Below are 25,705 nucleotides of genomic sequence, written 5' to 3' on the forward strand. Positions count from 1 at the left end.
GGGGGTGTGGGTTTGATACCTGGTTGGGGAACTAAGATCTCACATACATCAGGGCCAAAAAACCAGAATATAAAACAAAAACAATATTGTAACAGAATTCAATAAAGACTTTTAAAATGATCCACATAAAGCAAAAAATATTAAAAAAAAAAACTATACATAGCACAAATTGAAACAAATCACTTAAGGAATTCACCAGCATAATATTCCCTGCCATACAATACTTTAAGACCATTTGACTACTTGGTTCCTTTAACAATTTTTCTGTCATGCCATGGAAAAGACCATGATGCTGGAAAAGATGGAGGGCAGAAGGTGAAGGGAGCAACAGGATGAGACGGTTGGATGGCATCACTGACTCAATGGACATGAGTTTGAGCAAATTCTGGGAGATGGTGAAGGACAGGGAAGCCTGGCGTGCTGCAGTCCATGGGGCCACAATGAGTCAGACACAGCTGCATAACTGAACAACAACAATGCCGGGAAAAATGTTTCTCTTACGTTCTGTGATGATAATTGTGCTATCTGGAATGAAGATGTGTGAACATCAATGTTTCTGGCTGAATCTGCTGCTCTTTTCTCTCTGAAGATGGAGACGACATTTGTAACTCATCCACATTTGAATATTCTCTCAGGGGGACTGATTGCACTGTTGCTTCTTTCCAGAGCTGTCACTCATGCCCCCCTTGTCATCAAGCATTTTCTGATTGGATCAATAAGACCCACAGCTAGCTTTAGGCTGGCAGCTTTAAAGGTCTTAGCTTATGGTAATAAGAGCCTAATATGCATATTATTGTTATTATTGATTATTATTGATCTTTCATTTATTCAAGAAATATATATTAAACAGCTCCTACGGTACAGGCTCAGGCCTTCCAGGTGACTCAGTGGGTAAAGAATCCATCTACTTCCTGGTTGGGAAAATCCCCTGGAGGAGGGCATGGCAACCCACTCCAGTATTCTTGCCTGGAGCAGGCTACAGTCCATAGGGTCGCAAAAGAGTTGGACATGACTGAAGTACACACACCTGCATGCATGCTACAGCTCTGCCCCAGACACACAGTGAACAATGCAGTCCCTGTCTGGTATCGATTCACAGACCTGTGGGTGTGCCGCTGAGGACAGCAGCTAGTATGGCATCATTAACCTCTCAGAGTGATACCCAGGCCAGCACCCAGAGGAGGGGGAACCAACCCAACTGTGGGGGCCAGGGGAGCAGAGCAGAAGATCATGCTGCAGCTGAGCCTGGAGGAGCTGCTCAAAGTGAAGGAGCCAGCATGTGGCAGGCAGAGGGCACAAATGCTTGAGGCACAAAGACCAAGGCGGTGTACCATGTACTGGCTCAGAAGACATAGTGGACAGGCGGGCAGCATTTCTCAGGGTGTCCCATAAATGATGTTTGAGAATTTGAATGTGGGCCTAGGGCTTCCCTGGTGGCTCAGACAGTAAAGAATCTGCCTGCAATACAGGAGACCCGAGTTCAATCCCTGGATCAGGAAGATCCCCTGGAGAACGGAATGACTACCCACTCCAGTATTCTTGCCTGGAGAAGTCCATGGATAGAGGAGCCTGATGGGCTACAGTCCATGGGGTTGCAAAGAGTCGGACATGGCTGAGCAACTTTCACTAAAAATGCAAGAAAGTTGCTGAAAAACTTAAAGCTTAGGAGTTGCATGATCCGATCCATATTTGAACAGAGCAGTCCCACAAGGAGGTGGAGACCAGTCAGGGGGCAGATATGTTCATCTAAGCACAAGTGGTGGGAGCTGGGAATCGTGGCAGAGGTGCAGAGCAGGATGGATTCAAGGACCTTGGGGGTGCAGGTGATTGGTGGGAGATGGGCTGGTTAACGGGAAAAGTCTAGCCTGATTCCTTTGCTTCTGGCTTGAATGGATGAATGATGGAACTTTAGTGGAGATAAGGAAGGTGGGAGGAACAGAGAGGTGCAGAGACGACTGGCCTCTGGAGGTGCTGGGTTTGCAACTTGGGCAACTACTACTTCTGGGTGGAAACCTGATTCAGATACTTCAGGGCATAGATTTGAGTCTTTCAAAATCGTGATTAAGCTTTTAGTTTATTTGCCTTTTTATCAGTGCTCATGTTGTACTTTAAACAAGTTCCCATAGTCTCCAGGATTTTTGATTGCACAGGTTATAGAAATGCATATTCCTCACAGTCCAGCTAATGTTTAAACTCTAAGAGAACTTTTTTTTTTAAACTCTTTCTGATGCGGTGTAATTTATACACAAGGAAGTACTCACCTGTTGATGATATAGTTTGATGAACTTGTACATGTCATATATTCTTACACCCATAACACAGAGTTCTTCCAGCCCCTGGAAAATCTTTCCCTCTTCTGCCCTCAGTAACGACCCCACCAAAGATGACTGCTGTTCTGACTTTGTCATCATAGATGGATTCATCTGCCTTTGAATTTGATTAAACAGAACCACAAGTCAACACATGCAAATATATATACACTTTTTTGGTGACTGGTTTCCATTGCTCACCATCATGGCTATTTCATCCACATTGCTATGAAGAGTCATTGGTCTTATTATTATTATTGACTGTAAATGTATTCCATTTAAAAATTATATCCTACATTGATGGCTGTAGTGAGTGTTTCTAGTTTTGGTCTATTATGAAGAAATTTGCCATGAACATTCTTACACAGTATACATGTCTTTCGGTGGAAATATTCATTTCTGTTGGATATATAAAAGTATACCTATAATTTCCGGTTGCTTCTCATTAGCACCAAATAATTCTGCTTATGTAAAAATTTTTGGTTATACATACATGCACATATGTAGATAAATAGATAGGGAAGGAAGGAGGGAGAGAAGGAAGGCCTATAATACAGTTTTAGAAATCACATCAAAATTTGGTTGGGTCTTCATGTGCACAATCTCCTTTCTAACTTTAATTGTAACAGATCATAACATAATCATAACATAGCTGTAATAGTAAAATAAATTTGATACTAAAGTTTGAAATAAAATGTTTGTTGAAAGTAGGAATGAATTTTACTTCTTTTAAAATAGTATATACTTTTTTTTATCAACCATTTATATCATCCATAACATGAAAAATTGATATAAGATTATAAGTAATGCATTTTAACTACAGCTTACAGTATCTTGTTGCTCCTTGAAAAATCCTCCTTATATTCATGTTTCAAATACAATACTAGATTTTTCCCCCTCTGTTGCATTTCTTTTTAATACAGTGAAAACATTGATGGGAGAAAGAAATTGAATGTATTTCTCAAAAGACTGACATTCTTAAATTCAACTGTAATTCTCAGATGCTTGAAAGAACCTCGGGTTTTTCTCAGCTTTGCAAGTAACCCTCCCAAGAACTACTCTAAGTAGTGAGTCATTCTTACCCAGTTGCCATTAAAAACAACAATACAAAGGAAAATAGAACATTTACTTTCCATTGGTGGTTTTTTATAAGTAGAGTAAAAATGAAGCAGTTTCGCAATCTGTGTCTAGTTGGTCCTTTAATTTAGATTTCCCCTTATTTTTGCAGATACTTAAAGCTTCAGAAAGACTGCCCCTACTACCTACCACAAGAGGACCAGCTTAACCATACGCTCCAAAAGATGGCTGGGATAGATCTTGTGAAGTAATTTCTGAGCAGACCAAGATCTTTGGGAATGAACACTAAAGATGTTTTGAATGAACCATAGTCCACTGGCATTTTAGTGTTTTTCTTTCTTTTTTTTTTAAGAAACAGAAATCACACATATTGTTACATTCCTGCATGTCCTTTCCTGATAGCCTTAGTGGGTCCACTGGATTTTTCTTTTCCCTTTTGTGATGCAGCTTTTAGTCTTACCTGCATATATGTGTTTTTCAGACAGTAATTAATAATCATTGATGAGATAGCAGCACTTGTCATGGCAGGATTTTAATATATCTTATCAGTAATTAACACTATGTCAGCTGACTTGTGTACACTGCGTGAAACATGAATTAAAGCCACTAAGAGTGCCTTGTCTTAGGGCTCTGAAAAACACTGATGGGATTATCATTAGCTGTGAAGATTTGAGTTGTATATATCTGCACTGATACCTTTATTAAAAAAATTGCTATATTTGAGTATTCAGGGTAAAACTCAACATTTGAGATTCCTGCAGCTTTTAGCTTGTTAATTAGAAAAAATTTAATATTTCAAAAAAAGTTTAAATTATCATGGGTAATTTATTTTTCAGAAAAAAAGGGGGGAAATTAAAATTCTTGTTAGAATGTAGAGGAAAGGAACAGCCTGTTATATCATGCAAAAACGCTTTTCAGCACATTGGGGTGATTGTAGAATAGCTGTAATCCTCTTGGTATTTGTTTAAATCTTAGCAAATAACAGTTAGTGGTGCCTCATGTAAAAGTTGTTCTTCCTTTGGCTGGTAAAGTAACATGTACAACACTGATTCCTGCTCCGTGTATCAAGGAGACATTGCCTCTGGCTGAATGAAGCAGGGTTTGTGAAAAGTGCTCAGAAACCAGAAGCTCCCTGTGCTTTCACAGCTTTTGAGGCTTTTCCTTTCCACGCTGGAGACTTTCTTCTGTTTTTAATGTGGCTCGTGTGTGTCTCAGAAATGGTTGCTGTGATGAAAATGCTCATTTGTTAGGAAAAAGAGGTAGCTACATTCTCATTTTGAAAGGACCATGAGGTATTTAAAAAAAAAAAACCTAAGATGTGGTTTTATTTACATGTCAGGGGAGCTCTTGATCATGTTCACATTGTTTTAAGATAGAGCGATTTTTTTTTCCTGCTTTTAGGGTTAAAATCAAAGAGATTTTATATTTTTATCATTAGAGATCACTATAGTGTAGTAAGGTATGCTGAACCGTAGTGTTAGTGAAGCCCAAAGTAATACATAGTAAAAGAGCAATAATTTTCTGAAGCTGTGATCTGGGTAATACAGAGTTGCTACTCAAAAATCTAATAAAGCTCTTACTTCGTATAGTAAATTATAGAACACTACTTTTTAATAAAGCCATATTTTTTTAGAGAAACAGGAGTGACATAGAACTGATAAATGCATAAGATAAATTTCGCTGGATTTTTGTATATAATCATCTCTAGAACTCTGAACACTGAGAATTCATTATGCTGTGGTCATATTCAGATACTTTCTAATTCCAAATATCTTGATGGATGAGCCTTGTCTTTACAAATATATGCCAAGCTGGGAAACATCAATGGATTTTCTAAAAATAATGTAGACATCTTCTGTTTAATGTTATTTGAGTGCAATAAAATACAGAAGAATTCTTCTCTGTATTGTCATCATTTTAGAGTATCTATTTTTTTGTTTTGTTCCATAACAACATCAGTTCATTTTATACTTTCTAATAGTTCAGGGTATTCTAGCACTTTTGGTGACTAAAATCACAAAGGAGTACATTCAACATCTTTCTTTACTTATTTTTAGTAGGTAGTGTTTATTTCGTTTAATATTTATAATTTGAGGGGCAGAATTTGGATGAAATAGTCCCTGCAGCATGCTGTGTCGGTTTTTGTCCGGCACCTAGAAATTCTGATAAGTCCCTGGCGAGGTCACTCATTCACCGGCACACTCCGGTCCTCCATGACTATCACTTGGTGAGGATTAGCCTTCAGCCTGTTTGAGAGAACCTAGGAGTTTGAGTGACTGGAAGGGTAGCAAAGGGTACCGAAGATTCTCTTCTGATCTTCATTCTCTGGGCAGTAAAGGAGAATTAGACACAAAGGGACGAAGCTTCTGGGATTCTAGAAAGTGTTGTTTTTTCCTCCAAGGCCCTCAGAAGAAACAGAAAAATCCTTTATGGTTAAGCAGGCCTGTTTTGCTGCACTGGCGATGCTAAGTGCTGAGTTAGGGAGTCCGGGCTCCAGGCACCTGGGTGTTATTACTGTGCTTACAGATGAAGAGACTGAGGGTCAGAGAGGCTGCAAGGCCTGCCAGTCAAGGTCATTCACAGCCTAGAGTCTAGAGTATACAGGTGGGCACCTAGTGGAAGGTGGAAACAATTAGGAGGCGACCAAGAGCAAGCAGAGAGAGGGCAGTCAGGTTACGGAGGAGTAAGAATCCAGGTGATGTCGTGATAGGATCTGACTGGGGAAGTGCTAGTGGAAAGAGGACAGGGGCCTGTGACTTAGACAGGACCCGGTCAGGGAGAGGCAGAGCCCCATGGCTGGGTCTTGGAGCAGGGAGAATAGATGCCAGTGTGACTAGGAGCTCAGGACACACAGACCTGGGTGGAGACTAGCTTTGCCCACAAGAATTGGCCGGTAGGCAAATTAGCACAGTCGCTGGAATGATAGAGTTCAAAATAATTGAATATACAAAAATGATTTTTTCTCAATGGTTGTATGACAGTTTTTAAAAGATGAAGATCCTGTTCTCTTTAGTAAGGTTTTCTTTAATAAAATAATGTTGAAAGAGGTAGCACCATTAGAAAATGTGTAGTTTATGTTTCTTGGGGGGTGTGTATTAAGACTTAAATCTGAGTTACTGGTAAGCTTGTACTTCTGTCATTTTCTGGGTTGGACTCAGCTGGGAGGGATTGGGGGCAAGAGGAGAAGGGGACGACAGAGGATGAGATGGCTGGATGGCATCACTGACTCGATGGACGTGAGTCTCAGTGAACTCCGGGAGTTGGTGATGGACAGGGAGGCCTGGCGTGCTGCGATTCATGGGGTCGCAAAGAGTCGGACACGACTGAGCAACTGATCTGATCTCATCTGATCTGAAGCATAGAGTATAGACCACCCACTATTGGAATATGCAAAGTGTAGTCTTGTAGAGTGTGGCCTTCTGAATAGTTCTTAATTGTTCTGCAACTCTTGGCAATATACCGTAGCCTTTCTAAAACATTTTTCTTATCTATGGAATTAAAACTACCTTTCAGAGTTCAATGGGATAATCTTCATTAAGTGTTGAGAACAACGCCTGGCATCTAGTTAAGTGTTTTCAATCATTTTCCTTTTTGGCACGCTGAGGGCCATTTGAATTTTCCCTGGGAAGCCCCAGGTACAAAGACTGCTGTTGCTGCTGCTGCTGCTGCTGCTGCTGCTGCTGAGTTGCTTCAGTCGTGTCCAACTCTGTGCGACCCCAGAGACGGCAGCCCACCAGGCTCCCCTGTCCCTGGGATTCTCCAGGCAAGAACACTGGAGTGGGTTACCATTTCCTTCACCAATGTGTGAAAATGAAGAGTGAAAGTGAAGTCGCTCAGTCGTGTCTGACCCTCAGCGACCCCATGGACTGCAGCCTTCCAGGCTCCTCCATCCATGGGATTTTCCAGGCAAGAGTACTGGAGTGGGGTGCCATTGCCTTCTCCGGTACAAAGACTAAAGAATAGCAAAGTCACTCTATTATATTATGCAGAATACTAGTGAGGTAAGCTGAAACTCTTTGAGAACATAACCTAAGTTAAATTTAAGCACCGAAAACCCCAGAGGTGAAAATCCCCTACTCCGTGTGTTTTCCACACCCAAGCTCCTGTCTCAGATCTCAACTTGCTGAAACAGTGGGATTAGAAGGGGACAGAACCTAGGGCTTTTGCCCCGGGGTTGGAACATCTGGGCTAGGCCTTCTTAGTTCAGTCTCTTTGTCATCCTAGGTAACTGAAGACAGGAGGAAAAAAGATGACCCTGGTTCCAGGGCACACACCTGGCCAGGGGCCTCCCACACCTTTTTAAATGGTAATTAGTTCTGAACTTCCCCAGTGGTCCAGTGGTTAAGACTTTGCCTTCCAATGAAGGGGTATTTGTTAAATATTTGGTCAGGGTGCTGAGGTCCCACATGCTGCTTAGCCAAAAAGCCAAATAAAACAAAAGCAATATTGTAACAGTTTCAATAAAGACTTTAAAAATGGTCCATGTCAAAAAAAAAAACCCTAAAAAAAGATGACCAGTTCAATCTACTCTTCCTTCCTTGGTTTCCCTGGGGGCAGGAAGATTTGTGGACAGCTCTAAAATCTTCTTCATGACCAGCACCCACTAGTTTTCTATAGTCAACTGAGAAACTTGCATTTTATGCTTGATTTGTCTAAATTACAGTAGCCATGTGCCAGGAAACAGATTATTGGAGGGGTGGACACTCGCAGCCTTCCTGCACGCGTTGCTGGTGCCACAGAAAGAGATATCCTTGGAAATTGAGATTTTTTTGATACTTCTCTTCTATCCTGTATCCCTGATACCTACAAGAGTTGTTCAGTCACGTCTGACTCTGCAACCCCATGGACTACAGCATGTCAAGCTTCCCTGTCCTTCACTATCTCCCGGAGTTTACTTAAACTCAAGAGTACATCCTACTAAATGATGCACTGCCTAACCTTATGATGGTGGTGGTTTTGTCACGAAGTCGTGTCTGACTCTTTCAACCCTATGGGCTGTAGCCCACCAGGCTCCTCTGTCCATGGGATTTCCTGGGCAAGAATACTGGAGTGGGTTGCCATTTCCTTCCTCAGGGGATCTTCCAGACCCAGGGATCAAACCCCGGTCTCCTGCATTGAAGGCGGATTCTTTACTGAGCCACCAGGGAAGCCCTTTATGACAAGGGTACAGTTCAGAAATTCTAGAATGTTCAACAGAGATTAGGAAGACTATTTTATATCCTTGTGCCTCCTGAAGCACTGACCAGGAAATGTGTGGCAGCCAACATTTTTTTTTTTTAAGGTATTTTTGATGTGGACCATTTTTTAAAAGCCTTTATTGAATTTGTTGCAGTATTGATTCTGTTTAGTGTTTTTTATGGTTTTTTGGCTGCGAGGCATGTGGGATCTTAGCCTGCCCACCAGGGATCAAACCCACACTTCCTACACTGGAAGGTGAAGTCTTAACCACTGGATCGCTAGGGAAGTTTTCCAGCCAACTTTTTAAAACCCTCCCTTTGCAAAGTCAGGACCTGCACTTCTTTTTCCCTTTCAACAAAATTAGAGACTGGCATGGGGAAAAGAATGTCTACTTTGGAGTCAAATACGCCACTGACCTTGATGACTTAGACCCCTACCTTGTCAAGCTTCAGCCTCCTCCTCTGCATGAAGAAGGAGCTCAGAACTACTGCAGAGGGTTGTTGTGTAGTTGCTCAGTCCTATCTGACTCTTTTGTGACCCCACAGACTGTAGCCCGCCAGGCTGCTCTGTCCATGGGATTTCCTGGGCAAGAATACTGGATTGGGTTGCCATTTCTTTGCCCATCTGCAGAGGATGTTAGGAGGCAAAAGATGTGTCTTGTGCTTGGCACCAAGCCTGGCACACTTTGAGTCGGTTTGCTTCCTCTCCCCTGGGGGTCTCAAAGGAGAAACACGTGACTGATACAAAGTCCTCTCCTTGCATCAGGAGCCTCAGATTTGCCTCTTGCCTCCAAAAATTGAAATGTTTTATATGAATGAATATGGGAAACTAGGGATCAAGAAATTGAATGATGTTGCCTGCACCCCTGAACCCAACCTGCACGGTACCCACGCTCTCTCGCATCTACTCTGGGGAAAGAATGGAATCTAATTTTTTTTAATCAGACTACCAAACTCTGCCCCATCCCCACTACAACTCAACCGTACACATGTGTACCTAGAAATTCTCAAAGACTAGGTAAATACCTACGGGGACTGAAATTGACTGGTCTACCTCTAACTGTGCTGTGTCACACCTGGGCTCAGTGTGGGCACCCCTGTGGGTCACCTGTGGATATAGGAAGTCCTGAGGAGTCAGGTTAGTGTTCTCAGTAGGATGGCATGCTACAGTTTAAAGCACACAGTCCCTGTTATAAAGCAGTGTATGGCTTTAAGAGACAATAAAGCTATTGAATCAGCTTTGAGTGAGTCTTCTCTGTACTCGGTTTGTACCCACAGAGTCACTTATTATTGGTGGAGATGGCCCCCATCACCCCTTATGTAGACCAGGAACACTCAGCCTGGCACCCAAAACCTGCTTACTGCTTGGTGATTTTTATAAGTAATTCAAATTCTTAATATTTTATAATAAATTACATATGTAAAGAATTTAAGATTTAGGAAAATTGAATTGTTAGCCCAGAATTTTTTTAATTGAAGTATAATTAATTTATAATATTGTGTTAGTTTCAGTGATGTATATATTCATATATATCACAAAGTGATAGAGTCATATATATATACTCTGTCATATATATATAATTCTTTTCTATTGTACATTATTACAAGATACTGAATATAGTTCCCTGTGCTATACAGTAGGTCCTTGTTGTTTGTCTATTTTATATATAATAGTGTGTATCTCTTAATCCCAGAAATATTATGAATTGAACTCATATTTGAACTCATTTGAAGATAGTCCTATAATTTGAGATTTTGAATTGTGACTCTCACAATATTTATTTTGTTTTGTCTTTACCTTTCAGAAACAAATAAGAAAGCAGATGAGCCAGGAAAAAAAGGAAAAGGTGAGATTGTTAAAATCAACAGCCTTTCAAATACACATAAGGAGAAGTTATATTATCTGTGAATAATGTGATCTTGTTTTCTACCCTAGTCAAAATAAATTGCCAGTGTGTTTATTATTTCAGTGGTTTTATCAACAGACATTAACATTCTACATAAACATTAAGAGCTAAAGCTCTGGAAAGACATTAACATCTAATGCTAGTTTTTCTGTTCACTCTAGATACATCTTGAGAATTACCCAACTTCTGTGCTTCAGTTTCTTCTTCTGTGATATAGGAATCATAAGAACAGTACCAACTTCCAGAACCCATGAGACTGTTGTTTCCACAATAGTAATTAAGTGAAAATATATGTAGAGTGCTTAAAGCCGAGTCTAGCACAGGGAAAGCACAAAGGGAATGTTAATTATTACTGTCACCTTTGTCGACAGCTGCTCTAAGGACAAAGATTATTCGAATATGTTCTTTTTTCATGGGACTTTGAACTGTGTGAAAGAAAGTCATGCAAATATTTCCATCTGTAAAGAAAATATCATCTCTGCCTTCCAAGAGCTTATTATGGAGGCATTCTAATAAATTTAAGGAACCAGTAGAATTTTAATTCAAAGTTCACAAAGGTTGCTAAACATAGAGTGAGGAGCTATTTTTTAAAGTTAAATTTATAAACATTATATGGGTGGTCACAGAGTAGCGGTTATATTTTTAGTATCATTTGAATGGTAAAATTATCAATGATTAAACAGTATTGGAGTTTCAGAAATGGCTTTAACTCTTCGTGATAAAAGCAGTGTTTACATTTAAAAGATACAGTTCACGTAAGAGCCAAGATCTTACTTACTCAGTAGAAAAACAGTACTTGACTATATGAAGTTGCTGGCTTTTGGCCATCATTTCATAGCCCTTAGGCATTTATTTTGCCTGGAGAATCCCAGGGACGGGGGAGCCTGGTGGGCTGCTGTGTATGGGATCGCACAGAGTCGGACAGGACTGAAGCGACTTAGCAGCAGCAGCAGCAGCAGGCATTTATTTAGCTCGTGCATTTTTTTCTGACTGATTGTTTTTAATTTTTTATTAAAGTAATATACAGATCTAAGTTTTAAATTAAAATATAGTTTATTTACAATGCGTTCATTTCTGCTGCACAGCAAAGTAATTCAATTATATATATATACATTGCTTTTTTAAAAAAATATTCTTTTCCATTATGGTGTATCATAGGTTATTGAATATAGTTCTTTGTGCTACACAGTTAGTACCTTATTGTTTATCCATTCTATTTGTAAAAACTTACATCTACTAACCACAGTGTCTCACTCCATCCCTCCCCCAACCCACTTCCCCTTGGCAACCGCAGGTCTGTTCTCTGTGGCCGTGAGTCTGTTTCTGTTCCATAGATAGGTTCGTTTGTGTCATATTTTAAATTCCACATATGAGTGATATCAAATGTTATTTGATAACAACATTTTCAACAATAAATTTAAGAAACCAGTAGCATTTTAATTCAGCATTCACAAAGGTTGCTAAACATAGAGTGGGGAGTACAAAGATTATTCAAACATATTCTTTTTTCACTTTTACATTTCTTTACAGATGTAAATATTTGCATGTCTTTCTTTCTAACAATTCAGAGTCCTGTGAAAAAGGCTGGATAGTACTCAATTGTATATATGCACCACATCTTCTTTATCCATTTATCTGTCAATGGACATGTGGGTTCTTTCCCCCTATGCGTTTCTAAATAATGTCTAAATTCTGCAGTTTTCTCCTCCATGTTGGAAACTGTTGCCTGCCTTTTCTATGTAGATGACTGGGCTTCTGTTCACACAAGCTCTCCACACTGCCTTACCTCCCAGTCTTCTACTATGTCCATGACTTACTCTCTCCACTGTTTGCTGTTGCCCAGCCTCCTTAGGTAGTTGCCCCTGTTTCCCTGACCATCCTGCGTTGAAGGTCCTGAAATCAGTCCTCAGACCATGTCTCCATCTACACACACTCCCTTGATGATTCCACCTGATCTCGCGGCTTTAAATGTCTTTATGCCAAAGGCAACTGCTTTAACTGCAGCCCAGGTCCCTACCTGAACTCTCAACAAGTATGTCCACCTGTCTACCTGATGGAGACCTGATGGCTACCTGATGCCCTTGATGGATATCTAAGAATTGCATCAAACTTAATAAGTGTAAAATGGAACTCCTGACCTTCCCCTGAAAACACACTGCTCCTACAAATCTCTCTTTCCTGCCTCCCTGTCATTCCATCAGCAAACCCTGTCCACCCTCTCCTCCCAGCTTCTTCCTGCCACCTTCTCTCTCTACCACCATCTCTTGCCTGATTACTCCACTTACCTCCTAACTGATCTTCCTTTGTCTCTATCCTCTTTCTCAATTCAGTAGCCACGGTGATCCTTTTAAACTTTCTTTGCATGCTAAGTTGCTTCAGTTGTGTCCAACTCTTTGCGACCTTCTAGACTGTAGCCCGCCAGGTTCCCCTGTCCATGGGATTCTTCAGTCAAGAATACTGGAGTGAGTTGCCATTCCCTTCTCCCGGGATCTTCCCGACCCAGGCATGGAAGCCACATCTCTTATGTCTCCTGCATTGGCTAGAGGATTCTTTACCACTAGCGCCACCTGGGAAGCCCTTAAACTTTCTTTAAGAATTTTATTTACTCTATTTTTTGTTTATTTATTTTTGCCTGCACTGGGTCTTTGTTGCTGTCTTGGGCTTTCTCTAGCTGCAATGAGCAGGGGCTACTCTCCAGTTGTGGTATGTGGGCTTCTCACTGCAGAGGCTTTTCTTGTTCAGAACATAGGCTCTAGGGCTTGGGTTCAGTAGTTGTGGCATGTAGGCTTAGTTGCTCTGAGGCATGTGGAATCTTCCCACAGCAGGGATCGAACCCCTGTACCTGCATTGGCAGGTGGATTCTTAACCATTGGACACCAAGGAAGTCCATGGTGACCCTTTTAAAACCTAAGTGGTAGCCTGTTGCTCAGATGCCTCCCATCTTCACATCTTTCTCAGAGTAAAACCAAAGTCGTCTGTGGTGGTTTACGGGCCTCGCACATCGGTTTCTCACTCTCAGAAGGTCTCTGAGGTTAGTGATGTGCTCAAGGCAACTGTGGCTAAGTGCACTCTGAATAGCAAACAGTCTGCAAAGGTCCTGAGGCGGGAGGGAAGGGCCTGAGAAACCGGAGCCCACGAACAAAGCCAGAGCGTGTGCTGTGCAGTTGGAGGGGAAGTCAGGGGCCAGACCATGGCGGAGTCAAGCTGCCTTTGTTCATGCAGTGGGCCTCCACACCCAGCCCATGCAGGTGTCTGTGCAGGTCAGAGACTTTCCAGTTCACACACTGACTGGTTTGCTTCCAGGAGGTACACCCTGGCACTTTCTGACACAGGTAGAGACGGGAGGGTGAGTGCTGGGTGTGGCTTACTGCAGATATGAATAGGTGCAAGCCTTGCTCCAGGTGCTATGCTTAGCGTTTCTCACTCTCCAGGGCTCCATTTCCTTCCTTCTGCACTGTACTTCCCTCTAGTACCCTCTGCACCGCTTTCTCCTCCCGGGATTCCGAGCCCATAGGCAGCTTTCCAGTGGCATGGGAGGTGGGCTCCCTGGCTTTTTCTTCATAGAACTTGTGGAGAGAATCTGCAACAACTTCATCTGATTGGCTCTTCCACTCTCCATCATGTAGAGCTGGCCTTATATCCACACCAACTGAAGGAGGTTGGCAATTGAAGTCTTTTATTGATTGTGACATATAGGAAGAATCTTAGGATTAAGAGATGTAATGAGTCAGTGTTACCCCAAGTTCACTAAAAATCCTGTTTGAGCAAATTGTCAGGTTTGGAAATTCCATCTTTTTTTTTTTTTTACCCACATTCATGAGAAAAAGCAGAAGTGTTAGCCGCTCAGTTGTGCCCGACTATTTGTGACACCATGGACTATAGCCCACCAGAGCCCACCAGGCTACTCTCTGTGAAATTCTCCAGGCAAGAATACTGGAGTGGGTTGCCATTCCCTTCTCCAGGGGATCTTCCCAACTCAGGGATCGAACCTTGGTCTCCTGTGTCTCCTGTATTACAGGCAAATTCTTTACCATCTGACCCACCAGGGAAGCCCATAGGATGCTGTTAACTGGTATGGCAGAGAGAGAGGGAAATATTCCATTTCTGGGATACACAGTGGAAAAATGGAATGTGTTAATAGCCAGCTTTTAATTTCACAATAATAGAAATGGAGATTTTTGAAAAACAGTAATTGTAAATTTGTCTCAGGATGAATTATTAGGTTAAGTTTCTATTGAGTTATCACCCTCAAGTTCCTTATCAGAGATCTACAGATGAGAGAGGGGAAATGTTATTTTTCCTTACAATTAATAGTCACATGATTCTTTTCTTTTAGAGAAGCATGTTTAGTTTATTTTGATAGAGTCATAGTTTGGACTAGGGCTAATTCTTAAACAGGCCCTCTTTGGAGATACCAGCTTCTTATATTGAATGAGATTATTTATATCTGTTTAACCTAAAATTGCTGTATTAGTTTTTCCCCACTGGATGTCATCTTTTCCCACACATTCTATATTCCACACCCACAGAATAGGACTGTGAGCTGAAAGGTAATGCAGTGCAAAAATGCCTGATGAAATGTCCAATTCAAACAATTATTTTTATTCATTCATTTATTCAGTACATATTGAGTACCTGCTATGTGCTAGGCCCTGTTTTAGGCACTGGGGCTAAAACATTCAATAAAAACAAAGTCCCAGTTCTCATAGTACTTATAGCATAGTGTATGTGTGTTGGGGGGAGAGATTTGTCATTTTCAAAAAAATAAAATAAGTATGAAAATATAAAACAGGAAAAAGATATAGAGAATGACAGTGGTCGGGAGTGTTGCTCTGTTGATGGGCCTCTTGGACAGTGACGCTTGGAGATGTGATGCAAGGGCATGAGCTATGCAGCCATATGGGAGAAGTGAGTTCCAGGGGTGGAAAAGTATATTCATAGTTCCTCAGGGAGGTGTGATTAGGATGTGGGTAGACATGGTGAGTGGTGCTTAGATTCTGCCTATATTTTATGTAAGGTCTGTAGGATTTGCTGATGGTTAGGATATGAAGCATGAGAGAAAGAGAGGAGTCAAAAATGATTCAAAGCTTCTTAAAAAACTATGTGTTAACAAATTCATTGAATGAAAAAGTCTGCAACATGTTACTGATTTAATACATATCAAATGTCAGTTACTAGTTGAGGATTTGTGTGCCTTTAAAGAAATTTGAGGAACAACAGAACACTCATGCCTGCAAAAGGGGAATGTTTGTTTGCTTGTGTGTGTATGTATGTGTGTGTTAGGTAAAACTGCATTTGGATCAGGGTCTTTTCCTGAAATTCTCCTTTGATTTAAACCAACATTTAATACCCCATTATATTATTCATTACAATCAAGGATATGCTTAAACTGTATTTTGTGAACATCTTTAAGAATGCATTTAGGGATTTCCTGGGTACTATTTGTATTGTTTTAAAGAATAGTAGTCAGTGCCCCTACAAAACACCAGATGGCAGTAGAAAACAAGTCACATTTACACTAATAAATGATATTTTTTTTTTTATGCAACTTAGAGAAAAGCCTGGGATGGCTATATTATTGCTGATAAATCAACTTGATGCAATCAGTACTTCATATCTATACTTCTGAGTTTTCTATGATCATAAGGAAAGTAAAGAGAGAACCAACAAGGGCAATAAACAAGTCTAATTAAGACATTTTCTTGTTTTAAAATATATTTATCTCTACAAAGTTTTTCCTGGGGTTCTTACAACTGTATGTAACATATTTGAGCAAAAATGGAGAACATCACCCAGGGATTAAACACTAGAGTCCTCAGGACAGCACATAAAACACCTCGAGATCCAGCTCCTGTTTATGGCTTTCCCCTGTTCCAAATGCTATTCCCTGCCTCCCTGCTTCACAACTACAAACTCCTATTCCTCAGAACTGAGCTTAGAGATGAGCTCTGCCAGAGCCTTTCCTGATTACACCCCTATCGCCTACCCCAGACCAGAAGATGTACTTCTCCTCTCTGTTTTCCCAAGAAAACCTGTGTTTCACATTTTTAGCACATATTTTGAGTTTCTTTCTGAATTTTTAGACAAAACAAGAGTGGGAACCATGACCTCCCCCACCTTAGTATTAGTCAAGTTCTTCAGAGAAAGAGAACCAATAGTGTGTGTGTGTGTGTGTGTGTAGAGGGAGAAACAGACACAGAGACATATTTTAAGGAATTGGCTCATGAGATTGTAGAGGCGCCAGATCTGAAATCTGCAGGGAAGGCAGGCAAGGTAGAGACTCAGAAGAGAGATGCTGTTGCAATTCAAGGTCAAAGACATTCTGGAGGCAAAGTTCTTTCTTGTTGGAGGAGCTGGGGTCTTCTTCTTTAGGCCTTCAACTGATTGGATGAGACCCACCTACATTATGGAGAATAATCTTCTTTACTCAAAGTCTGCTTATTGAAATGTTAGTCTCATCTGAAAAAATACCTTCTCACCTGAAAAAATACCTTCATAGCAATATCCAGACATATTTAACCAAATATCAGGGTACCATGCATGTGTTCATGGTAAGTCGCTTCAGTCATGTCCAACTCTGTGTAACCCTATGGACTGTAGCCCACCAGGCTGCTCTGTCCATGGGATTCTCCAAGTAAGAACACTAGAGTGGGTTGCCATTTCCTCCTCCAGGAGATCTTCCCAACCCTGGGATTCAACCCATGTCTCTTAAGTCCTGCATTGGCAGGCGGGGTCTTTACCACTGGCACCACCTGGGAAACTCTCTAGGTATCATAGCCTGGTATATTTTACACATAAAATTAACTCTCACATCCCTCCAGTGGCAGTTAGCCATTACAAAGTAGGAACTGAAAAAATAATTGTAGTATGAAGAATGTGGTTAATTCCATTTACTTTAATTGCCTCTTCATCTGATGGTGATGAGATACAGATAGCCTAAGTGGTGGGCAGGGGGGTTATAAATGGAAAATCCAAGTATGAGTGAACTTTAAATGTCTACAGTGTACTACATTTCAAGTTACTTTCACACAGGTTCTCATTTAATCCTTATAAAAAAAAATTGTGAAATAAGTGTTTTATAGCCATTATTTCAAATATTTTTTTCTTCTTTCTCTCTCCACTACTTCTGGTATTCCAATTAATTGCATGTTGGACTGCATGATGCTATCTTACAGGTTTTGAAACTTGGGTCATTTTTTTTTTTTATTTGGATTGCATAATTTCTGCTGCTCTGTACTTTCAAGTTCAGTGATTCTTTTGCCATTTCAAATCTACTGTAGAGTCCACCTAGTAAAAATTTCATTCCAGCTACTATTTTTTTCAGTTTTAAATTTCCAATTGCTTCTTCTTCTTCTTTTTTTTTTTTTTTTTTTAGTTCACTGTCAAGGTTTCATATCTGTTCAGTCATTAACACCTTGTTTTTCTATAATTTTTTGTCATAACCACTGGTTTGAAATGTTTTCTAATAAACCTGATAATCTGGGCACACACCAAGACAGTTTCTATTGACTACTTTATTTTAAAATCCTGATTACAAGTCAGGAGAGTCCTTATTCTTTGCATGTCTAGAAATTTTTGGTCAAAAGCTGGATTGTGTATGTTGCTGTTCTTCAGTCACTAAGTTGTGTCTGCCTTTTTGACCCATGGACTGCAGCATGCTAGGCTTCCCTGTCCTTCACTATTTCCCAGAGTTTGCTCAAACTCATGTCCATTGAGTCGGTGATGCCATCCAACCATCTCATCCTCTGTTACCCACTTCTGCCTTCTATCTTTCCCAGCATCAAGGTTTTTCCAATGAGTCAGCTCTTTGCATCAGATGGCCAAAGTATTGGAGCTTCAGCTTCAGCATCAGTCCTTCCAATGAATATTCAAGATTGATTTCCTTTAGGATTGACTGATTGGATCTCCTTGCAGTCCAAGGGACTTTTAAGACTCTTCTCCAACACCACAATTCAAAAGCATCAGGCAGACTGTGTATCAGTCAGTCAGTTCAGTTGCTCAGTCGTGTCCAACTCTTTGCAACCCCATGAATTGCAGCACGCCAGGCCTCACTGTCCATCACCAACTCCCGGAGTTTACCCAAACTCATGTCCATTAAGTATATGGTATAATTGAGAAATTTCATACCCAGTCTAATCATGAAAAACTTACTTGTAAGTTTGCTTTGTACTCAGAACACATTTTTCCATAGGAGCAATTTTATGGTCTTCAGAGGTTTTGTATGCCAGTCCACAAAAACCTATTCAATTCCTAGTTTCCAGTTTTGCAAGTCTTGTTGTAACTGTGTTTCTATGGAAAAGGCATTTGTCATTCTTCCTCAGAATATTAGGAACACATTTGGTTTTACTTGTAAGTATTTTCCAGAATCCTTTTGATTACATGTGGGAATCTATTCAAATTGGCTTAGACTGTGTATATATTGTAGCAATTCTGGAATTGTTTTGCTTTTTCTGGAATTGTTGGTGTCTAGGCAACCCACTCCAGTATTCTTGCCTGGAGAATCCCAGGGACGGAGGAGCCTAGTGGGCTGACGTTTATGGGGTTGCACAGAGTCGGACACGACTGAAGTGACTTAGCAGCAGCAGCAGCAGTACACAGTACTAGAAAAAAGCCTCTTGATGAAAGTGAAAGAGGAGAGTGAGAAAGCTGGCTTAAAGCTCAACATTCAGAAAACGAAGATCATGACATCTGGTCCCATCACTTCATGGGAAATAGATGGGGAAACAGTGGAAACAGTGTCAGACTTTTTATTTTGGGCTCCAAAATCACTGCAGATGGTGAATGCAGCCATGAAATTAAAAGATGCTTACTCCTTGGAAGGAAAGTTATGACCAACCTAGACAGCATATTAAAAAGCAGAGATATTACTTTGCCAACAAAGGTCCGTCTAGTCAAGGCTATGGTTTTTCCAGTGGTCATGTATTGATGTGTGAGTTGGACTGTGAAGAAAGCTGAGCGCCGAAGAATTGATGCTTTTGAACTGTGGTGTTGGAGAAGACTCTTGAGAGTCCTTTGGACTGCAAGGAGATCCAACCAGTCCATTCTAAAGGAGATCAGTCCTGGGTGTTCTTTGGAAGGAATGATGCTAAAGCTGAAACTCCAGTACTTTGGCCACCTCATGCGAAGAGTTGACTCACTGGAAAAGACTGTAATGCTGAGGGATTGGGGGCAGAAGGAGAAGGGGATGACAGAGGATGAGATGGCTGGATGGCATCACCGACTCAATGGACATGAGTTTGAGTGAACTGTGGGAGTTGGTGATGACAGGGAGGCCTGGCATGCTGCGATTCATGGGGTCACAAAGAATTGGACACGACTGAGCGACTGAACTGAACTGAACTGAGTACACAGTTATTTTGCATGGGCTCAACCTGAAAAAAAATCTGTCTCCCTTGCAGCAAGAAGCCATTAGTGCCTCTGCTCAGGCTTTTTGGTTTCTAACTGCTGTTTTTTAGTCTAGCTCTCTGTTGGGTGGGGATGGAGGTGCCCTGTGTGTGCATAATTTACTGGTCTGCTGAAAATTTGGACAGAATTCATACTCAAATTTTGGGGCTTGCTTCTGGGATTTCACTTTGCGTCTGGGATTCCCCATTGACGTCTCTGGTTGCTTTGGCAGTTCCATTTTCTCAAGTTATACCTCAAGCCAGTAGGGCATCTATTTTCTGCTACTCAAACTGTGTGTGTATTGAGAAATGCATTCAGGCAAAACACGATAAACTTATAGATTTCACCAGAAGCAGTTCTTTTTTTCTAAAGATTGATTTCTGCAGTCATTGTATGTAAGTCTTCTGTCTTTAGCTATTAGAAATGCTTTGGTTCAGTTCCTAAGGCACTGTCTATTTTTCACTATTAATATCAACAGCATGAGATGGTTAGATAGCATCATGAACCCAATGAACATGAATCTGAGCCAACTCCGGGAGATAGTGAGGGACAGGGAAACCTGGCGTTCTGCAGTCCGTGGGGTCGCAAAGAGTCAGACACAACTTAGCGCCTGAACAACAGCAACAACAAATCAACAGCATGCTCAGAGATAGCATAGACTGGGGGCTCGGTTCAGGCCGCATCTCTATGACTTCGTAATTTTCCCTTAATGGAGAAGAGCAGTGTAGCAATAGCACACTTAAACCAACTCAGAGCAGTGCTTTGAAAAAGCAATCTCCCTCCCACCCTTGTTGCTGGGAAAAGAGGTTATGAGATAACTGCTGTTAAAGATTTATTATAGTTATTACATTCAACAGCTACAGTAGTTTTAGTGGTTCCTAAAATATACCAGCACTTATTGTCTGATTACTTTTCCAGATAAGTTAATTATGGGAGATTTCTGACTCTTATACAAGTCTGATTTAGGGAGAAGTTTAATTACAGCAATTTTACTGATTTCAGTAAGCTCAGCATATATTACCAGTCTCAGCAAATGGAGTAAAGGTTTTTAGCTGTGTTGAAATACACATTTGCTTTGTTTTTATTTTTCATTTCATGATTTTTAACTGTATTGTAGTCGGGGTGATAATTGAGGCACCTGCTTCCATCAGACTGGCTCTTCAGTCAGATACACCACAGGACAATAATAGCCAATTCTATGTTATCATTGAAATTCCATTCTAATGTTTCCATTGAGCACTCAATGTTTTACAATACTCATTTCTGTAATGATTGTGACAGCATGATCAGGGGAGGAAAATAAGTTTCTTAAGGAAATAACTCAGATATTGGTATATTTTAAAATCATCATTAGGATCTAAATTTTATTGTCATTGATGGGAAATGAGACTCAGTCTTCAAATCAGAATAATCCACCTTTTTTTGTATTAACGCATTGTCTATTTGTATACCAAAGCAAATTAAAGAGTGACATATAAGCCACATATGCCAAAGCTAGCTTTCAAAAAATGTGCTGTGAAAAGGTAGCGCTATTGTAGTTGAATACATTCATTTATTTAAGCAACACTTCAAATTGGTAAGGTGCATTCGTTTGAAAAATGCATTACTGAAAATTATCTCAGTCTGATTACAGAGCTCTTCCCCACAGCATTTTTCATTCTCATGATAGAATGGTAGATTGTCCTGACATTTACAGCAGTAATTCTGCCATATGTTTATGTTTTTCATTAAAAAATTGAATATGTGTTGACAATAGAGAATATTAGTAATAGTGAAAATAAATCTTTTCTGTTTCAGTTTGGGTGATTTGATTACATTCTGTTTGAGAAGCCAGTCTGTTTATCCCTAACACAATGTCAGTCATGTTTTTCTAGAATGTTGTTTCTACTTTCCCTCTCTCTACTTAGATCCTATAGCCTTTTGCCGTTATCAAGGCTGCACAGCAGGGGCTTAGAGCAGCATGGCAGTGGCTGGAGCCTAAGGTCAGGCAGACACTCAAGAAAATTAGGCACAAGCAGCAAGTTGTGACTAGGAGGCCAGATAGTGGGCAACAGGCAAATGTATCTTTGGAGGAGGAAATGGCAACCCACTCCAGTGTTCTTGCCTGGGAAATCCCATGAACAGAGGAGCCTGGCGGCCTACAGTCCATAGGGTCTCAAAGAGTCTGACACGACTTAGCAACTGAATGACAACAACTGTTTTGTTTTTAGATTCAAGTAAGTGTCTGAATGTGGTTTTTGGAGGTTGAAGCCCATCGCGACATTACAGAAAATTGGCAGCTATGGGTATTTTTCAGCCTGCTTTGTTGTCCAGTCGCTAAGTCATGTCCAGCTCTTTTGCAACCCCATATACTGTAGCCCTCCAGGCTTCTCTATCCATGGGCTTTTCCAGGCAAGAATAATGGAGTGGGCTGCCATTTCCTTCTCCAGGGGATCTTTCTGACTCAGGGGTCGAACCTGCATCTCCTGCATTAGCAGGCGGATTCTTTACCTGGGAAGCCCAGTTCAGTCTGCATCTGTCTTTAAAGGAGTTACCATTTTGTTTCTTTCTTACCATGAACATTTCCATTCTGTGTATTTAAATTTCTCTTACTAGTGTGAAGTCCCTTGATCAGAACTAGAAAATTGTTGTACTTCAGCGAAAGGGGTCCTTTTCCAGAAGTTTTAGTCTCAGCTCTATCCATTCTTATTGGCGTTAGATTGTGAGCTTCTTATTTGTTCTTTGATCTTGAACAAGTCTCCTAGCTGCTTGGAGCTTTTCTTCCTCCGCATATAAAATACAGAGATAATCCTGCCTGCCCTCCTGCAGTTTGGGATAGGTCAGGTGACCATATTGCTTTGTCTCTGGTCTTGCTGCAGAGACAGGAGCAAGCACTGTGGTTACTTTCCCCTCCTATTACTATTTTGGCTTCCTTGGTGGCTCAGGTGGTAAAAAATGTGCCTGCAAGGCAGGAGACCTGGGTTCGATCCCTGGGTTGGGAAGATTCCTCGGAGGAGGGCATGGCAACCCAATCCAGTATTCTTGCCTGGAGAATCCCATGGACAGAGGGCCTGGCGGGCTGGAATCCATGGGGTCACAAAGAGTCATACACGACTGAGTGACTAACACTTTGACTATTTTGTTTAAAAGGTCTGCTAGGGACTTCCCTGGCAGTTCAGTGGTCAAGACTTCACCTTCCAATGCAGGAGGTGTGGGTTCGATCCCTGAGCAGTGAGCTAAGATCCCTCATGCCTGGCAGTCAAAAAGCCAAAACATAAAAATAAAAGCAATATTGTAACCAATTCAGCAAAGATTTTAAAAATGGTCTGTATAAAAAAATATCTTTTAAATATAAATAAATAAATAAAATATTTGGGACCTGCAAATCCAGATGCTGTTTGGTGTTGTTTAGTTGCTAAGTCTGGCTTCCCAGGTGGCGCTAGTGATAAAGAACCCCCCCTGCCTGTGCAAGTAGATGTAAGAGACACAGGTTCAATCCCTGGGTCAGGAAGATGCCCTGGAGGAGGGTCCGGCAATCCACTCCAGTATTCTTGCCTGGAGAATCCCATGGACAGAGGAGCCTGGCGGGCTACAATCCCTAGAGTTGCAAAGAGTCGGACATGACTGAAGCAACTTAGCGTGCACACACGGAATTGCTAAGTCATATCCTTCTCATTTGTGACCCCATGGACTGTAGCCTACCAGGCTCCTCTGTCCATGGGTTTTCCCAGACAAGAATATTAGAGTGGGTTTCCATTTCCTGCTCCAGGGGGAATCTTCCTGACCCAGGGATCGAACCCACATCTCCTTCGTTGGCAGGTGGATTCTTTGCCACTGAGCCACCTGGGAAGCCCCAGATGCTGCTTAATACTGTTTATTTGTATATGTTCCTTTTCTAAGAGGCTCTTGATCAACTGGATAAACTTAATCCTCTCCACCTCCCAGTATATTTAATGTCTTAAGTGCAATAGGAGAATACTGATTTTTCTGGGATGTTCCTCTAAAAAGCATTTATATGTAGAAAATGAACGTCTCCACACTGATTCAGGTGTGAGAATATTGAAGAGCTAGTTGAAGAATGCTACAGTGGCATCTCATTAAAAAGTAAGCTATGCTTTCCTTCTGCCTCGGGCCTCAAAGCTTTATTAACACTGCTTTGGAAAACAGCTAACTAAAAAAGCTGAATGCTTAGGGGATTTATTATAAACCTCCATCGTGCCATTAATTTCCATGTGTGCTTTAAATTGCCGGGGTAAAATAATGTATTCAGCAAGGCAGCAAGTTCCTGCTTCTCCCATGTGTCCGCTTGATTATGCTATTGGTAGCTCATTCTTTAATTAAACATGTCCAAAGATAGGATCAGCTAAAGTGTGTACTGTATAAATAGCTTGCATTCCCAGTGTGCAAGTTTAAAACCCTGGTAAAAAGAGTGCCATCTGTTAAAGCCCAAAACAGAGGGCTGTGCCATTGCATGAAAATAAACTTCACGTTATTCATAAAAAGAATCACAACATAGATCCTGTTTTTCATACTGACAGTGATCTGTGATATTTTAGAATGTCACCAGCCTCCTAAGTGACAGCGTGCTGAGTAGTGCATTCTGTTAAAAAGCACAACCATCTAGAAACAGTGAAATTAATAGATGCATTTTTATTCAAGTGAAGATAAATTTATCTGAATGTAAGTTTTACTGGTGAGAAGTTGCAGCTTTTTCTTTGATATTTGCAAATGTAATTATTTCTAAGAGTTTTATTTTCAAATCTTCTTTCCTCCTGAAATGTAACCACTTCATTTAGCCAAGAATTTAACTTTCTCCCTTAGTCCTATGACAGCTTCTACTCTGACTTTTACTATCACTTTCAGTTCTCTCTTTTTTAAATCAAAGTGTAGTTGATTTACAGTGCTGTGTTAGTTTCAAGATATTCCTATTAGAAGTAATGCCATGCTACTTTTTGTTCCCAAAGTATTTTATAATCCTTGCTGCTGCTGCCGCTGAGTCACTTCAGTTGTGTCCAACTCTGTGCGACCCTATAGACGGCAGCCCACCAGGCTCCCCCGTCCCTGGAATTCTCCAGGCAAGAACACTGGAGTGGGTTGCCATTTCCTTCTCCAACACATGAAAGTGAAAAGTGAAAGTGAAGTCGCTCAGCCGTGTCTGACTCTTAGCGACCCCATGGACTGCAGTCTACCAGGCTCCTCTGTCCATGGGATTTCCCAGGCAAGAGTACTGGAGTGGGGTGCCATTGCCTTCTCCATTGCCTAATAATTTTCAACATTCTGTTCTAGTCATTAATTTACTATCCTTTGTTTTTATTTTCTGATGTCCATTATTTGAGGATAGATATTTGTCTTAGTCTTTTCAAGCCGCTGTAACAAAAACACTATAAACCAGGTGAAAGTGTCTGACTCTTTGTGACCCCATGGACTATACACTACATGGAATTCTGTACAGGCCAGAATACTAGAGTGGGTAGCCTCTGCCTTCTCCAGTGGATCTTCCCAACCTAGGAATCTAACCAGGGTCTCCTGCATTGCAGGCAGATTCTTTACCAGTGAGCTAAAACCAGATAGTTTAACAGAAACTTATTTCTCATGGAGGCTGGGGAGTCTAAGATCAAAGCAGCTACAGATTTAGTATCTGGTAAGAAGTCTGGTTTGTAGATGGCACCTTCTTGCTGTGTCCTTACTAGATAGGGAAAAAACCCTGGAGTCTTTTACGAAGCTCTAACCCTACTCATGAATGGAGCTTCACAACCCAGTCATCTCCAGGAGGCCCCACCTCCTAACACGATTACCTGGGCAATTAGGATTCCAACATATGAGTTTTAGGGGGACAAAAACTTTCAATCTATAGCAGGATTATACCCAGTTC

General features: G+C 41.0%; 1 protein-coding gene across 8 annotated transcripts in view; it reads left to right on the forward strand.

Moving 5' to 3' along the window:
- The window catches only part of ASPH (aspartate beta-hydroxylase), a 185,143-nt gene that overhangs the window by 82,199 nt on the left and 77,239 nt on the right, over positions 1-25,705 (forward strand). For all 8 annotated transcript variants that reach the window (XM_025265354.3, XM_045162814.1, XM_044928743.2 and 5 more), the window contains one exon: positions 10,369-10,410. In XM_025265354.3, coding sequence (XP_025121139.3) covers positions 10,369-10,410 — 42 coding nt within the window. The remainder of the gene's footprint in view (positions 1-10,368; positions 10,411-25,705) is intronic.

The sequence above is a fragment of the Bubalus bubalis genome, chromosome 15 (genome assembly GCF_019923935.1).
Source record: "Bubalus bubalis isolate 160015118507 breed Murrah chromosome 15, NDDB_SH_1, whole genome shotgun sequence".
In the NCBI taxonomy this organism is placed as follows: Eukaryota; Metazoa; Chordata; class Mammalia; order Artiodactyla; family Bovidae; genus Bubalus; species Bubalus bubalis.